The sequence below is a fragment of the Perna viridis genome, chromosome 11, assembly GCF_037379345.1.
Source record: "Perna viridis isolate PV_CMFRI_1.1 ecotype Kerala chromosome 11, ASM3737934v1, whole genome shotgun sequence".
In the NCBI taxonomy this organism is placed as follows: Eukaryota; Metazoa; Mollusca; class Bivalvia; order Mytilida; family Mytilidae; genus Perna; species Perna viridis.
In genome coordinates, this window is record NC_142455.1 from 27,812,985 (window position 1) to 27,830,420 (window position 17,436).

The following is a 17,436-nucleotide window of genomic DNA, read 5'->3' on the forward strand; positions in this document are numbered from 1 at the left end:
TGGCCATGCTATTTTTATGGAGCAATGAAGAATACATCTCGGAGTATGTATTCATAATAAGTTTGGTTCTTGTTGGTCCGGTAGTTTCAGAAAAGAAGATTTTGGAAAGAAATAACATCAAAAAATGGGATAAAACGTCGATAAAGAGCAATAACTCCGACATAGCTTAATTTATTACAGATTTAAACGAAAATTTGATCAAAGATTTATCTCATCGTCCTGAAAACTTGTACTTTGTCAGATTTTGGTGGAACCTTACGGTTTTTGAGATATACGTTATATCGAAAAGCTTCTGTCTGATCCCTATGTTTTATTTAAGTAACAGCGCCCATGTTTTAGACAGATAAAAAAACACATTAGTTCTACTCAAAATACCGTTATGAACATTCATACAAAATTTAGTTCCAATTGGTCATGTAATGTCAGAGGAGATCTTTAAAAGAATTAACATTTAAAACAGAAAAAATAAAACGTTGAAAAGGGGCAATAACTCAAACATGGCTTAACAGATTTAACGAAAATACGACAGCAAATTGATCTCATCATGCTGAACACTTACCAATATCAGAATTTGGTTAAACCTAACGGATCCGTATGCTAATTTTTTAGTAACAGCGGTAATGTTTTTCGACGGATCAAAACTTCACATATCAGTTCTATGCAGGATACCACAAGGAACATCCATACCAAGTTTGATTCCAACTGGTCAAGTAGTGTTAGAGGAGAAGAATTTTGAAAATTGTTAACGACGACGACGGAGGCCAAGTAAGCCAATAGCTCACATGGCCTTCGGTTAGGTGTTCTTTAAACGAATACCAGTCCTATACTTTCTCAGTAATAGGAGGTGCACAATTTAATCCGTTTTTAGTATAAATACGAGTTGATAGAGCTAAAAATTACATAAAGCTACAAAAATGGCATATTTCCAACATAACGTCTAAATGTAGGAACAATGTATCATTAGACCTAATTCTCAATGCCTATCTAATTATTTCTAGATTTAGAATAATAATATATTATATACTTCTTAAGTACATGTATGTACCTCTTAGTGTAGCCTAGAGTCCATAATCTAGATATACCGGTAGTAGACCTGATTAAAAGCAATAAGTAAAATGCCTTTATCCTGGTGTATGCTGCATGCCAATTCACAATGTGTGGTGTTTGTCGTATATTATTTGTATTGATAACTTATTTTAAAGTTTGACATAAAACCCTCTGTTTAGTAAGGTATACAACATAATGTTAACTAAGCATAGATAATGTTAATTTTCTGTATAAAGAAATGATGTCAATTAAAAAAGAACTGAAATTTAAAAATAAGCAATACCAGCCATTGTGTTTCTCGTTTAAAGACGAATTATGATTAAGACACACGTTCAAGAACCTAGAATATCTTAAATTTGAGTTATATTGAAATGTTGTCGTACATTTATCTATGCTGCATAAAAAATTAGATTAAACAAGATCAAGAACATTCTTGCTTTTCTTTACTTAAATTCTCCCTGTTTCCTATCGGCTTATTTTTACTGTTCATAGCTTCATAATACTTTCTTTTCTTTTCTTTTTTTATTGAAATGGGGATCGTCATCTTTGTCCTCTTGTTTCCTTTCCGTTAAATAAACAGCTGTCATCAATCTTGTTATAATTATTTTACATCTGTAAGTTTTCCTCATTTGTGTGAGGATATACGGTGGGTAAATAGAATGGAACAATTCTTCAATTCTGTCATGACTTCCCACATGATATGCACAATGCAGACATTTGGCGCAATCGAGATCTTACAAAAATTCAGATTGCAGAAAGTTAGTTTATCTAATTGATAATCAAAAACAATCAACAATGCACTTTTAAATCTTGAAGAATTAATATGCAAATTACACAATGCATGATTCACGCATACTAATAAATGTTCACCCACACACAAACACACGCACACAATTTGCATAATACACAAACACAATTTGCACAACCCATCACTGATAAGTTGAGGGAACTAAAAAAATATAAATATGGGAATACTCAACATTCCAACTGATGTCATTTAATTCCATGAAATATTTCAAAAGGTTTCTAATGGAAAACAGTCATACCATTTTAGACTTATTTTTAATAACTTAATACTTTTTAACAGTAACCATTATGTATATCTGTGACATGTTTCAAGGAGAAACTTTAGAAATATTGTGAACATATCACATAGTCATTAATGTCATATGATGGTTCAGCACAGAGGGTAAATTTATCCATTTAGAGGTCAAAAAGTGATAACAATGTGTAAAACATTTCATAGACCTCCAGTATTCTGAAGCAAATCTAGGAACAATATAGCAAAATAAGTAAATGCAAAACATGCTATTTTTAATGTTTATGGCCAAAATTATACACAATCATCTATCTTTCTGGTACATGTGACATTTTTCAGAATACTGAGTAACCTCTATTTGTATCATGTGACTTGAAATTTACCATCTTTGTCTACAAGCAAGCTCAGATAACCCTGACCTTTCCAAAACAACTATTACCATTACTTTAATTATGTCAGGACTTTAGAGAGATTCCAACTTTATTTTTATTTGTGGTCATTTACCAATTCATAAGTTTCAGATGATACAATGAATGATCTTACAGCACAAATGGCAAAAGGAACAATGCTACTTTAATCAGTAGAGAATTGAAAATTACACATGGGCATATATGATCTGTAATAAAACTTGTAAAATCAAGATAGGTATCTTTAATTCTTATTGTAAAACGGAAAAGATTAAGAGTTGATTTAATAGATAATCAAAAACAATCAACAATCCACGTTTAAACATTGTAGAATCAATATGCAAAATACACCATGCACAAACATGATGCACACATGCTAATAAATGTGTACACACATGCTAATAAATGTGTACACACAATTTGCACAATGTGTCACTTTAGCATTGTTGGAATTTAAAATATATAAACATATGAATACATTCCAGCTAATGTCAATTAATTCCACAAAATGTTCCAAAGAATTTCTAATGGAAAAAAAGTCACACCATTATAATTAATTTTAGACGTAACACATTTTCTGATTGGATAAAAAATTTTGTCCCTCATCTGATATACCAAATTTTGTAATGTGACTGTGACGTCATTAACATTTTAAGATAATTTACCAGTAGAATTTTGATACCAGAATTAAATTATAAGGGATTACTTTGTCTGTTTGAAATAACGTCAATGCCCGTGGTGCAAACTTAGAAATAACCTTCTATACAGGTTATATATTGTGCATCATGTGATTGATTTTATTTCTTCATAGAGCAAAAACATACAACAGTAATTCCTTAAAAAATGTGATGTGGAAAAAATAATTATAGAGCAATGAGATTATGAGCATTATTACAACATCTATAAATGTTAAAAATGCTATACATTGAAATGTTCACAGCCAAGAATACAAATATATATCTTTGGGACACGATACATCTTTGAGACTTTTTATAGGAAAATAATTGGCCTTTTTAGACATCATGTGACCTCTTTTAGATATCATGTGACCTTTTCAGGATTCCAGCAGTAATGATGTTTTTTATCCAACATGGTTAAAAATTGAATATCTTCATGTGATAGAGTTAAGTTAAATATGTCTATATTATCTCTGAGATGATCAGAATTTGTTGACTTTGGTAAAACACCTGAAATAAAGAAAAAGTATTGTCAGGAGTCTTGAGTATTTAGTAAGTTTATAAATTATTTTTACACATTTTAAGGATTGTTCACGTTTTTAACAGGATACTTTGGAAACATAACTTTGCCAAAATTAAAAAAACAATTATTATGATTAAAATTCCTATCCACTCAAGTATACAATTAGAAATATCTAATCAATCAGCTATGGTTATACTTCTTTCTTAACAAAGGAAAAGATAAATGATTTACTATAGGTAAAGTATCCATGTTCTTAATAAAAAAAATACCTAGATTCCTATCAAACTTTTCTGAAAAATTTGGGCAAGATGGGTTATTTTTTATTTTTCCTAAAGTAACTAGCTGTTACATGTGCCAAAAACTGGTGTTGATGTTATCATCTATGTGTGGTTGGTGATCAATTTTACCAGCACAAACATACCAAAACAGCCCTAACAAAGTATATGTGTCCCTACTGCTACACTGTGCCAGTTTTCGTCAATTTGGAGACATTTTTCTATGAACTATGATTTACAGACCAAAAAGTTACTTGATAATGATTTTATAAATCAGGGCCGGACATGACTTACCATATTTACGGAAATTTGATTCAGGGATTATTTTTTATTTTTGAAAATTTAAAAAATCTAAGCAGCCATGAATAATTAGGTCAGGGAGAGATGAGAAACTAGGAATTATTTAATCATGGCCTTATGTTGGGAATAAAGATATAAGTAAACCTACCAATATTTTGTTGGACTGCCCATTTCAGGAGGATCTGTGCAGGAGATTTGCTATATTTCTTTGCTACTTCATTTATAGTAGAATCTGACAGCAACTATGAAAAAAAAATCATAATTATACTTGAATGTGAATATATATCAGTACTATACCAATACAAACACAAATATGAATACTTTATTTATCAAATCAATGTGTCCACTATGAAAATGATATTAAACATTGTCAGTAACAAAAAAAAACAGTTATACATTTAAAAAAACACATACAAATAAAAACTGGAAATACTGTGAGCAAAGCCCATTTATTGATACGCTCTCCCCTCCATAAAAAATATATAGGAAACTCCAGAAGTCATTCAAATGGAAAAACAAAACGTTCACAATCTCATTGTGTGATGAAAAATGAGTGAAAGTATCATTGAATTCTATTCAGATATTTCAGAGGAGTTGCAGATTAGAAGATGGTCCCCTTAGTTGACCAATGACTGAATCCAGGTTTTGCACTAGGGAACCTCAAAAATCATTCAGCTAGAAAAACAAAATAGGAGGTACACAATGGCATTATGTGATAAAGAATGTGTGAAGTTTCATTGAATTCCATTCACTTATTTAAGAAAAGTTGCAGATTAGAAGATGGTTCCCCCTTGGTTGACCAATAATTGAATTCATGTTCTGCATCTAAAAACCCCAAAGCCATTTAGATGGTAAAACAAAATAGGAGGTGCACACCAGAATCATGTGATAAAAAACAAATGAAAGTTTTAATGAACTCCATTCAGTTATTTAGGAGGAGTTGTGGATAGGAACTGGAGACAGACAGATGGACAAAATGACCACAATATATATCAAGCTTTTCAAGTGGAGGATATAATAAAAGTAAAAACAAATCATCAATACAATTCATATTTTTTTAGAAAAGCAAAGGATGCTTACCCTACCGGTGCACCTGGTCCATGCTTCCAGTTTTAACTGGAGTGTGAGTTGCTCATTTACTTTTGTTTCTTTGTACATGTAATTTTGATTATTCTATGTCCCTTTTGTGTCTGTCTGTTTTCTCTGTCTTGTCTTTATCCCTGGATTTAATTTTTTTTTATTTCTGCTAGAATCTTTGTTCCCTCGATGACTCTTTCAACTATTCCCCCATAGTTAGTGACATTAACACAATAGATATATAAGTTTATTTAAATGAAAAAAAAAACATCCTCACATTGCATGAACCAAATAAATCATTTAAACTATTTACTCTGAATAAACATACCGTCTTGGGCTATTAATAACTCTTCTTTCTGACTCAAGGTCAGGAAGAGGAAAATGGGTTGTTGAGTCTTTAGAAAGTTAATTTAAAATTGATTGTCAATTCTCCTTGACACAGAATGTAATTCAGTTATTGTGCTTTCAGAAAGAAGAACATATATTTTTTTAATATTCTGGTATTAAAATAACATAGTGCACCAGGCAGCCTTTTTTTCCCAATGAGGTATTTTTTATGTCAGAGATACTGTAAATGTATTAATTTTTGTGGTTGCCAATTTTCACAGATTCGGTCAAGTGAACATATTTGCAGATATCCATTTCCACAGTTTTAAAAAAATTATAAGGGTTATAAAGTGTTAAAAATCGAAATCGTTCAAATTCACTCATATCTTCAATTATTCAAAAAATGTATTATGTCATAGTCTGAAGGTTACAGACCACCAATTCAACCAATGAGCATTTGGAACGTACGCAAAAATAGTCCTACGCAGAAATTACCCCTGTTCCTCATAGTGCTGTGAAAAAAGTTCTCATCTTATTTAAAAAATTGAAACAGTTTCTGAAAGGAAAAACATTTCTGTACATTTTATAGGTGCATTTTGCTTCTTGTGATGTGAAGCCTAATCTCCGTAATGATTTTTAAATATACCCCTATCTTGTGAAAACACTGGGATTTCCCATGCTATTTATAGACCCTTCACTTCCGGTGACCAGTACTGCACTGCAAGTCTGCTAACCCCACATGCCATTCTGAGGATTGTGAGCTGACATATGTAGAATCATGCTGATATATAGTCCTCTGCAGGTTAAAGTTAAGAAGAGAAGCCATTGAATATTGTGAAATTAGCATAGAAGCCTATGGGAAGTGGAATTAGTGGTTTTTAGCCTTAAGATGAAGCCATGGCAAAATGAAAAGTTTCTTGAAATAGCTTTAAACTACTTGAAGATCTTGTTAACTTTGCCATGAGAGGAATACACTACAAAAATCCTTCAAAATATGCATTTTTTTAAGTTATAGGTCCAAATTATGGAAAATTGGTCTTTTTGGCTGATTTTTATGTCCTATCTAGTAAAAAGTGTAGAAAATTTAGTAAAAATATCAAATATTAAACTTTGAGGGCTATATTTACCTAAATATGGTGGTAATAAGCACTTGAAATCAAGTTTTGTGTAGATTTGAGCAAAAATTAGGTTAGAAATGAGGAAAAACTCACTTTCATTACTGCGGTTAAGGCCATATAAGCATTCCCCTATGGCAACATGGAAAATCCATTAATGAGCACTTTTTTTGCTTTAGGTGACCTTTACTGGTCATGTTTTAATGTGAAAACACTGTATTTACAAATTTAAAGCCAAATATATCACCTTTTGTGAAAATTTAAAGATTTAGGATTTTTGACATGTGATCAAGAAAAAGGGGGAGGCATGTCAGAAATAAATTTTTAAAAATAGACCAATTTCTCAGAAAATGATTACTTTTAAAACTATTTCTTCATTAATATTGTTAAAAAACAAGTTATGATTGATATTTTTGATTTGAAAAGTCAGAAAAAGTTCTTTGCAAATATTTAATGCATTTAAGTATGGTAGAATATTGTCACTTTTTTGCTCGCACAACTTGGTTACCCTATATTTAAAAATCAAATATTTAAAAAAGTGCTTGTCATATTTCACTGAAACTTTGCAAATGCATTCAGTATGTGTGTAGGAAGATACCTGTATAGTTATTTATTTTTTCTAAGACAGAAAGTGACTCTTTAGGTTACAGACCACCAATTCAACCAATGAGCATTTGGAACGTACGCAAAAATAGTCCTACACAGAAATTACCCCTGTTCCTCATAGTGCTGTGAAAAAAGTTCTCATCTTATTTAAAAAATTGAAACAGTTTCTGAAAGGAAAAACATTTCTGTACATTTTATAGGTGCATTTTGCTTCTTGTGATGTGAAGCCTAATCTCCATAATGATTTTTAAATATACCCCTATCTTGTGAAAACACTGGGATTTCCCATGCTATTTATAGACCCTTCACTTCCGGTGACCAGTACTGCACTGCAAGTCTGCTAACCCCACATGCCATTCTGAGGATTGTGAGCTGACATATGTAGAATCATGCTGATATATAGTCCTCTGCAGGTTAAAGTTAAGGTAAAGTCCAGAGAAGCCATTGAATATTGTGAAATTAGCATAGAAGCCTATGGGAAGTGGAATTAGTGGTTTTTAGCCTGAAGTCCTTGAGTGGAGTTCAAGGTTAACAATACTTTGTACCTTTAGATAAACCCAGGACAGACTAATTTTGTCTTTTTGAAATGTGAACTGTAAGGAAATTCAAAATGACTTTATAAAGGACAAAGTCTTCATAATGGTAATCAATACAAATTTAACCTCTGATCAGTCTGACAGGAAGTTAACCTGTAATACTGGGTAAGGATCTGACAAGAGTTTAACCTGTAATACTGGGTAAGGATCTGACAAGAGGTTAACCTGTAATACTGGGTAAGGATCTGACAGGAAGTTAACCTGTAATACTGGGTAAGGATCTGACAAGAGGTTAACCTGTAATACTGGGTAAGGATCTGACAGGAAGTTAACCTGTAATACTGGGTAAAGATCTGACAGGAAGTTAACCTGTAATACTGGGTAAGGATCTGACAGGAAGTTAACCTGTAATACTGGGTAAGGATCTGACAGGAAGTTAACCTGTAATACTGGGTAAAAATCTGACAGGAAGTTAACCTGTAATACTGGGTAAGGATCTGACAGGAAGTTAACCTGTAATACTGGGTAAGGATCTGACAGGAAGTTAACCTGTAATACTAAGTAACTTAAAGGATCTTTACTGGATTTGTATCTTTAACAATCTAAACATGTTGCTCACATCTTTAAGTTGATTTAAAACTGTTAATATTTCAATATATTCAGCTTCATACTCTTACAGGATACACCTCTCGTATATGGATGGAATTAACCCTACCTATCCCATATGTTTTTCTTTATAAGGATTTCCAATCTCACCTGGTTATCTGCTATAGTTGTCCCCAATGAAGAGTAAGCCTGGAAATGTATACCTTTCTCTCTACAGTATGTTACAAGTTCAGATTGCACTAAATGTGGGTGATGTTCTATCTAGTAAATACAAATCAATTTTGATACATGAATATAAATTTTCTTTTCTAAGAAATTCTTCAATAGAATTTTAGATAAATGAGGTTTTAGACAGTAATTTACCCTTAAAGTGTTCATTTTTTAGTGCATGTCAATGATATTATAACTCAATTTACCAAAATGACATGGGAAATCTTGATTCTGATGGTGCAAATAGTCAAATCAAACTTTCAAAATGACAAGTTTTTTTTTAATACCATGTTTCATCCACTGCCTGATTCTTAGAGAGACTGACACTTAACTTAAAAAAAAGTGACAGAGATGGGAAAACAAAATGGCTATAAAGAATTTTTAAGGCAAACTGAAAACAATATCTTAGTTCTCAGACCCTCCCACATCTATTACCCATTTGTATCCACATATCAATATAATAAAATCATTACTTTTGCTGGCTATTCAAAAAAAAAAACAAAGAAACAATCACCCGCAACACTTTTTTGAGGGTGGGCAATAAAACAATAAAAGACGCCTTCCTCCCTCATTAGTTTCCCTGAAAAATGGCCAGAGGTTAACAAAAAATTACCTTTGAATGGCCAAAGTTGCAGTGAAATTAATGGCTGACTAAACTAGTTTTTAACCCTCAATAAATTCTGAAAAGAAAACAAGATTATATATACATGTACCTGTAATACTGCTGGGATGACATTCATACATGTGATTAAATCTTCTATATGGTGCCTCAGGAAATTTGATACACCAATGGATTTCAAACGACCTTTACAAAAAAATCAAAATCGTTATTAATCTTCAAATTGTTTATGTTAATTCAGGGCATTTGATTATCTTACAATTCAGTAGCTGAAGAACAATAGTTTGTCTTGGTGTAACTATGACACTTTCACGCCAACAAAGGTATGTTTTCTAAAACTAAATTAGCTGATAATTTTTAGTGATATTAATGGAACCAATGCCACAGTTCATTTGCACTTACAATGCCCAAGTGCTGTGAGTATATAGAGGCAACTCTTTGGCTGTACCTGTGGCCTTGGGTTGACATTTTCATTCAGGTGGAGTGGTTGTCTCTTTGACAAATACACCATACCTATTCTTGTTATATTGTACCTGTAAATACGTTCTTTTTACTGAATCCATTAAAAGTTTCAACGATAAAAAAAAAATTAATATATTTCCAGTGCAATGGCAGTTTTTGTACAATTTTAATTTATATACTGTAAGCTGGGAAATTTTCAGTTTCAGCAATTAATATACTATCCAACAGTTTTGAATTTGTAATCCTTTCTAAAGTCAAATTACGATATTCTTCGAAGAAAATATTCATGACTATTTTATTTTGTGTTACACATAGTACCGCAAAAATAGCAAAAATTAAACTGTCACAAAACTTTTTGAGTTTACAGTGTGGCTTTTTGATGAATTCAAAAGGAAATCAAATAGTAAGATCAAATTCAATTATCTGAAAGATTTTTGTAAAAATATTTTAAATTCTAGCAAGAAATTACGTCAATTATGTAAACGAAAGAAAGAAATTAAACTATTAAAAAGAAATTTCTTCCAAAGTTGATGTCACAGCATGTTCAGTTTTCCCAAAAGGAATATCTTAATGACTCATCAAATGAAACTCAACAGATAATGTTTTCATGTAAACAAAATGGGTAGGAAATTATGTTTTACACTGTTTCACATATTGTACCTTCTTTGTGAAGTTCTATCATGTCTCTCCAACTTTCCAGTCTCATATTCCTGTTCAATGGTTCCTCTGGTTTCCTTCCCTGGGAACCAGGCCAGTGTATAAGGTAAAGGTCAAGATAATCACACTGTAATTTCTCCATAGACTGAAGACATGCTTTCCTGCATTTACCTTGACCTTGCTCAGCAGGTCCTGTGTAAGAGAAATTCTGGATTATATTCATAATTCATAAAGTATGCTTGAAAAAAAAATTATATTCCACTACAATTGAGAAGGTAAACCAATTTGTTGAGATAGTTTGCAGTGAAATTTCATGTACATTTTAAATTTCATACATAAATTCAGTCCATACATGTGCATATATAGAAACCAAGAGGACCTTGATAATGTTGTATAACTTATGTCCCATTGCTGATATTGTAGCAAATAAATAGGTTTAAACTTAATATACTTTTGCTACTTTTTATGTATTATTTTGGTTATTTTATGTTCTTTGTTGTGTGTGTCTGTTTTCCATGCCTGGTCTTTATCCCTAGATTACATTCTCTTGATTTCCGCTAGAATCTTAGTTCCCTCGATTACTCTTTCACCTTTCAAGGACAATAACCCTAACAGGGAGTCATCTGCCAACTTTGATCCAAAACAGACTTTCGTAGGCCTCATAATAAGAATCAGTTCACCAATAAAAAGAATTTGGTTAAACCTAACAGTTTTGGAGATATAGGAGAAAAATCTCTGACTGACCCCTATGTTCTATTTTTAGTAACAGTGGCCATGTTTTTCAACAGATAAAAAAATAACCACATCAAATCTATGCAGAATACACTAAGGAATATTCATATGTCTGATTCTTATTGGTCTGGTAATTTCAGATAAGAAGATTTTTGAAAGAAAATAACATTAAAAACAAGGACAAAATATAAAAAAGGCAGTAACACCAACATGGCTTCACAGATTAAAGAAATTTAATCCCCAAATCAGATCTATACAAAATACCTTAAGGAACATTCATACCAAACTTGGTTCCAATTGGTCAAGTAAAGTCAGGGAGAAGATTTTTGAAAGAATTAAAATTATCAAAAAAACTTAGTTGTTGATTGTTGGGGTTTAACGTCCGAGCAGCAATATTTCAGCTATATTCAGACGATGAACATGAAATGGATGATAAAATGAACATGAAATGAAAAAAAAGGATGGGACACAAGGATAATAGGGTCGACAAATTTTGATTGCCACTGGAAAAAGGGGGGATGGGTAAGGTCGGGCAATTTAGCCTCCTGTGGCGGAGCGCAAAGGTTCCTACTCCTATCGAATACCACAGCAGGGTTCTTTAACGTGCGAGGAACGTGGCATCTTTCCCAACACGGTGCACCACTATGGTTTGCGGTCAGGTTTTCCTTATTATAGCCTGACAACCCCAGCATGTAACACGCCAGGGGTACCCCATTCCACCAACTGGGGCACACATCCCAGTTGCTCTGTGGGCAGAGCGCCTAGCCTCCGGCTAGGTTTCTGAGCACTATTTAGTCGCCTTATACGACAAGCTTAGCGCTGCTGCAGGCCTATTCTTTTAACATCCGGACCTGCACGTGGCCTAACAGATTACTATGAAAATTTGACCACAGATAGATCTCATTATGCTGAACACTTTTACCCCCTAAGAATTTGGCTAAACCAGACAGTTTTGGAGATATATGCGAAAAACTACTGTCTGGCCCCTATGTTCTATTTTTAGTAACAGTAGCCATGTTTTTTTCGAAGGATAAAAAATCCCCACAACAGTTCTATGCAAAATACCCTAAGGAACATTTATACCGAATCTGGTTTCGATTGGTCAAGTAGTGTCAAAGGAGAAGAGTTTTGAAAAACCATTACATAAAAATGTAACATATTGAATGACATGTTGATGTATGGACAAACAGATAGGAGCCTGTTTCATTCATCTCATCAAAAAGCGTGTTTTGGCCTTTTATAGGCAATAAATTGTCTTACAACCCTTATAGAACTTTGGCTATATCATATTTTTGACATGAGGATTATTTCATCATTACAAATTTGGGCATTTTAAGGGCAATATTGATAACTCTAAAAAGAGGTTTCAAACATCATAGATCCTCAAGGACTTTTTTGGCCTTGTAGTAATGATCATAATTAAAAGTTTATAGTTATATGTATCATGATTTTCAAGTGATAAGCTACACAACCATAAAAATAATCAACAATGAGTTGTTATTCAACCTCAAGTCTCACATACCACTTCCCAATCTAAAAACTAAATCTATGAACTCTGAGTGCAAAATCTGTGTATATGTATATCAAAAGTAATCAAATCTGAGAATAAATACTATAAATTACAACAAAAGTGTATGCATACATGTTCACATGTACATGTGTGAATAATTTGCCACATCCATGCTGCAAGTTTGCAAAAAAGGAAAAACTGTAGATTTTCAATATCATTTATTAGTATAACGATTTTGAAAGCCTTGTTTTCCAATCATCAAAATGGTATGCATCTTAAGAAATCATTAAACCTGAGAATTCACAATGCAATTTTGAACTTTTTTATTTACAATTAAAGTAGTAGAGAGGTAAGAAGTGGTTATTGGGACCTGAAGAACTTTTGTAGGCCTTGTCTTTTGGATCATTTCATCAATGAAGAATTCTTACTGTCTATTATGGTTTTCAAATATATAAGCTAAAACCACAAACAATCACAAAAATTTTAATTTTTTTTGTCTCCCTAGGGCAATAACTTTTAATTAGGCCAAAAAAAATTAAACTTCTGTTTCCTTTTACATGTTAGGAAAAAAATGGGCTGGCAGATTGGGATTTAATTTTATTTCATTTACTTATTTTTTTTTAAATTTACCAGAAAATAACTTTAAAACATCTTTTTTACCACCTGGACATTGTGGAAACCAAATATTGACTACCATCTGTAAAATGTTGGATCGTTTGGTGGTCCTTTTTGTTGTTTGTTAACTTCAAAATAAGTCACTCAGGGGTCCAGTTATGAGCCGAATGGGTAACATGAAACAGATAATTTTATTCTGCCTGAGTAGTAGTCAAAGAACTTGGGCCCTATGAGCACTTCCGTTGATCATTTCATAAGGACTATTTCAACAGTCACATTTATTTTTCAGTATCTCTTTCAGTTTTAGAGATATATTTATAATTAGAGAAATGACATCTGTGGCAAAAAAAAAAGCAACGGTCGGCCACATAGTACACTTCATCTGCATAATCGACACAATTTTTAAAGAAGATAAGCTAGGGAGGCTGGTAATAATCCACTAAGCATATTCGGAGGAGAATGTTTTTAAAGAAAAGTTATCAATAACATGCTGACAATAATAACTACAAAGTAATGACATGAGCCACTAGTCTAGGTCAGCTAAAATTGCTACGATTGGTGTATATCTCCTATAAAAAAACTATGTATTCCATGTCTTATTTTTCTTATAATTATAACTTTTAACTACATGCCTAGACTAGTTTAACCTACAATAACCTTTAGCAGATATTTCACAATATTATATGTTTTCTATCAACTGTAAACATATAAATTTTTGTGCTTGCTAATTTTCGGGATTGATTCTGTCAGGTTGCTAGTTTTTTCGCGGATTTTGTAAGTCAACATATACATGGGTATCAGTTTACATGGTTTAAGAAAATATTAAGCGTAATTATAGTGTTAAAAAATATTTTCGTGGGTACTATTTTGTGTGCCTTTTTGTCCACCCGAATCAGCGAAAAATTAGTACACCACAAAAATTGATATGCTTACAGTATTCTATATATTCTTACCTAATTTACTGGTGATAAAAATATCACTTCTTTTTAAACCATATTTTGGCAATAAAACACTAAGACTTTTGCCAATATCTGCTTCATTCCTATACACAGAGGCTGTGTCTGGAAAACAAAATAGATAATTAAAAAAAACAATCTTCAGTGACCTCTATTCTAAATCAATAGCTAAATCTAATTTTCTTCTTGAGGTGAAAAATTACAAGTACATCTATGTTGACATGAATTACAGTACAATTCACAATAACAACTCCCTACATAAAATGTCTTGTAATTAGAACAATCACCTGTGGTGAATTAAGAAATTTACAAAGGGGGATCCAAACCCTAAATTTTTTACTCAAGAAAAAAGTAAGAAAATATATTCACTTGTTACAATGCTATATAATGAATTTGCTAGATTTTCTTATTGAACAATATTGCTTTGTGGGTAGTACATGTTTTAACTGCATTCATTTGTCACATCAGAATACATGTCTCTGTGGTAATGACATGTGCATCTGGTAAATATGAATATAATATAATGTAATATGAAGCTGACTATTCTAAGCCAATCAAAACTTACAGAAATTTTCTTTTGGAAACCTTAAAATGTAAACAATATATGTACATGTATCAAAATAAACTAACTTTAACTGTTTTCTTACCAAATGATCTATACCCTAGTTGAAGAGCTGAATCAAGAGTCTGGAATATTAGTTCATAACCTTTGACCTTGAAGGTTCCTACTACAAAAAGAGATACAAATCAATTATTTAATCGTTCATACATGCAGTTTTGTAAAATACGGTATTGTTATTGAATCATATGCTTGTATTGCTGTCGAGTCCTTAGCAGGCCATAGATTTGAATCCAAGAAACTTTCAACTTTGAATTTTGTACTTGACGGGAAAAACATTAAGTATACCTATTTGATGAAATTCTGTCAAATACCTCTTTATATTTCGAATCATGTTAACAGGGATTTTTAGAGTAATTCAGATATACTAAATATACACAACTGTTTAAATGATATTTGTGTTAAGTATGTGCATTCTTACAGTACATTTTTTTAAAAATAATGTTCTTTTTTCAAACCTACAACATTCCTCTAATTTAAAGTATACTCTTCTTCTTTATGTATTAATGTCCAGTTCGACTGGTTAGAGCAACAAATCGATTCAGCTAAAGAATTGACCATAGAGCCGAATCGGTTAGTCGCTGGCTTGTCACTGAGTGGTTTCGGGTTTGGTCCTCAGTGGCAGAGTATAATTTTGTGAGTCAAATCATGCTCTGCTGTTACATTTAGCATGCAAATAAAAATCCACTGGGTTTGATTAGCTAATGAGCTTGTTCGTGGTATGAAGACTCTTAATGTGGCAGAAATGTGGAAGGATCAACGGCCCACCTGCATTGTTGTAGGTAGTGAGATATAAATAGCCAATTAATTGACTTGCCTAATAGCGAGCACCGCAAAGCGGTGCGAGCTCTACGGTTATTATGTGTACCTTCTAAATTTCCCTTAAGGTTCCCAAATATACTAACGAAAAAAAAGTCATGTCCCGGAAGTAACAAAAAGTGACTGTCCTTATGGAGAAAATTCATCATTTCCTTCAATCAAACAAATAAAAAAATATAGGTTAAGATTACATTTCAGTAAAAACAAATTCATCTGATCTGATAGTTTTCAAGTTTTTTTCTAATTTGTTTTACTTATTTAAAGAAGTGAATGTTATGTTTTTAAAAACTTCGGGAAACACATGAATGTACGTACGTGTATCTCCACTGTTACACTGTTGCTGTTGTAAAGAACCTTACCTGCCTTGGAAAAAAATATAACTCCGATTATATTATCATAATCGAGGCACTGCTTTTCTAAGATAGGAAAGGCAATCATTTTCTTGTTTGGAATATTTGCAGCTGTCGTCTGAATTTTGTTTATGTCACATGATATGTGTAAAATATTCCCACCATCCGTGGAGCACTGTAATATTTCTGGTATTTGTACATGTACAGATTGATCTGACATGCCATAACTGAAATGGATGTTGCTAGAAATGCCCTTAAGTGATAAAAAATGTAAAGTATCATGAGGTGATATAAAGTTATTGACCATTTTGAGAGCGAGAGGAAAGGGGGGTATGGGCTTGGAATTTTGGGGGTGGGGGAAATCGTTCAAGTTATTCATTTATTGAAAAAAACTTCCCATTAATTAAAAGGACAGACTTTCAAATAGAAATCCTAATTTTGCTTGCTGCTTCAATGTAAATGAAAATATTGCACTTGCAAAGCAAACATTTTCAACTGGATCTATGTAATATCCTTTATTATTTCTTACGAGTCTCGCACAGATGGTACATGTATGGTAAAGCTTACAGTGCTCACTGATTTTGGCAATGCCTACCCCATATTAGATATATTCTTTAGCTGGCTTGTCACTGAGCGGTCTAGAGATCTGTCCTCAGTGGTGGAGTATAATTTTGTGAGTCAAATCATGCTCTCTTGTTACAATTCATTGAAATTAAGTCATGTAGTAAATAAACAATAAATAGTAAGAAATTAACATGATAACGAGGAGTGAGCTATAGGGAATACCATACAGGGTCCTGTCCTCACTTATGGGTTGGAGTTGTAAAAAGAAGGGATGTTCCCACTTCGGGGTGAGCTATAGGGGATGCCATACAGGGTCCTCTCCTCACTTATGGGTTGGAGTTGTAAAATGAAAGGATGTTCCCACTTCGTCATCAGTACATTATCAGTCCATGTAAACAGGGACTTAATATACACTCACTGATGTAATTTAACTTACAACCAATCAGAGGCATAAAACATTTAGTATTAAGTTGGAACATAGCCTGTCCAGAAGCACAATCAAGTGAATCATCTTCCATTCCTACTAGTTACGTGTAGCTAAACACCCGAGTAACCCGTGTAATTTTCCCGGAAAAATTTCCATTGCGTACAAATGCCAAACTAAAGATAAGAGGGTAATTGATTAGAGAAATTCGGACAATTTCAGTTAAAATTTCAAGATTTTTATGTGTAAATATGATATCTTTTATTAAATCTTTTCATATAAAATGATAGAATAACACATAAGTAACTGATTTATTGTTGCATTTGTTATCAAATTCTTTTATTGTGAACGGAATCTCTCGGAT

The 17,436-nt window shown here is 32.5% G+C and overlaps 1 protein-coding gene across 4 annotated transcripts; it reads right to left on the minus strand.

The window, feature by feature from the left end:
* Nucleotides 1-1,550: 1,550 nt before the first annotated feature.
* LOC148603583 (uncharacterized) lies at nucleotides 1,551-17,215 on the minus strand. Of its 4 annotated transcripts, none has more exons than XM_088551738.1 (8): nucleotides 17,085-17,215; nucleotides 14,944-15,024; nucleotides 14,294-14,401; nucleotides 10,487-10,675; nucleotides 9,459-9,550; nucleotides 8,686-8,796; nucleotides 4,417-4,510; nucleotides 1,551-3,680 (listed from the first exon to the last, which is right to left on the minus strand). In XM_088551738.1, exons 1-8 carry the CDS (start codon nucleotides 17,164-17,166, stop codon nucleotides 3,535-3,537), a joined length of 903 nt encoding a protein of 300 aa, XP_088407864.1. In that variant the 5' UTR covers nucleotides 17,167-17,215; the 3' UTR covers nucleotides 1,551-3,534. The 4 variants fall into 4 exon arrangements, 3 of the variants coding, with proteins under 3 accessions (XP_088407864.1, XP_088407861.1, XP_088407862.1); XM_088551735.1 differs by having other exon boundaries at nucleotides 17,067-17,197; XM_088551736.1 differs by lacking the exon at nucleotides 17,085-17,215 and adding an exon at nucleotides 15,784-15,898.
* Nucleotides 17,216-17,436: the final 221 nt, after the last annotated feature.

Coding starts and splice junctions, on each gene's coding strand:
- LOC148603583 (XM_088551735.1), bottom strand. CDS start 17,166: ATGGAAGATGATTCACTTGATTGTGCTTCTGGACAGGCTATGTTCCAA. Junction 14,402..14,943: donor ACTAGGGTATAGATCATTTG/GTAAGAAAACAG, acceptor TTTGTTTTCCAG/ACACAGCCTCTGTGTATAGG. Junction 3,681..4,416: donor GGCAGTCCAACAAAATATTG/GTAGGTTTACTT, acceptor TCTTTATTTCAG/GTGTTTTACCAAAGTCAACA.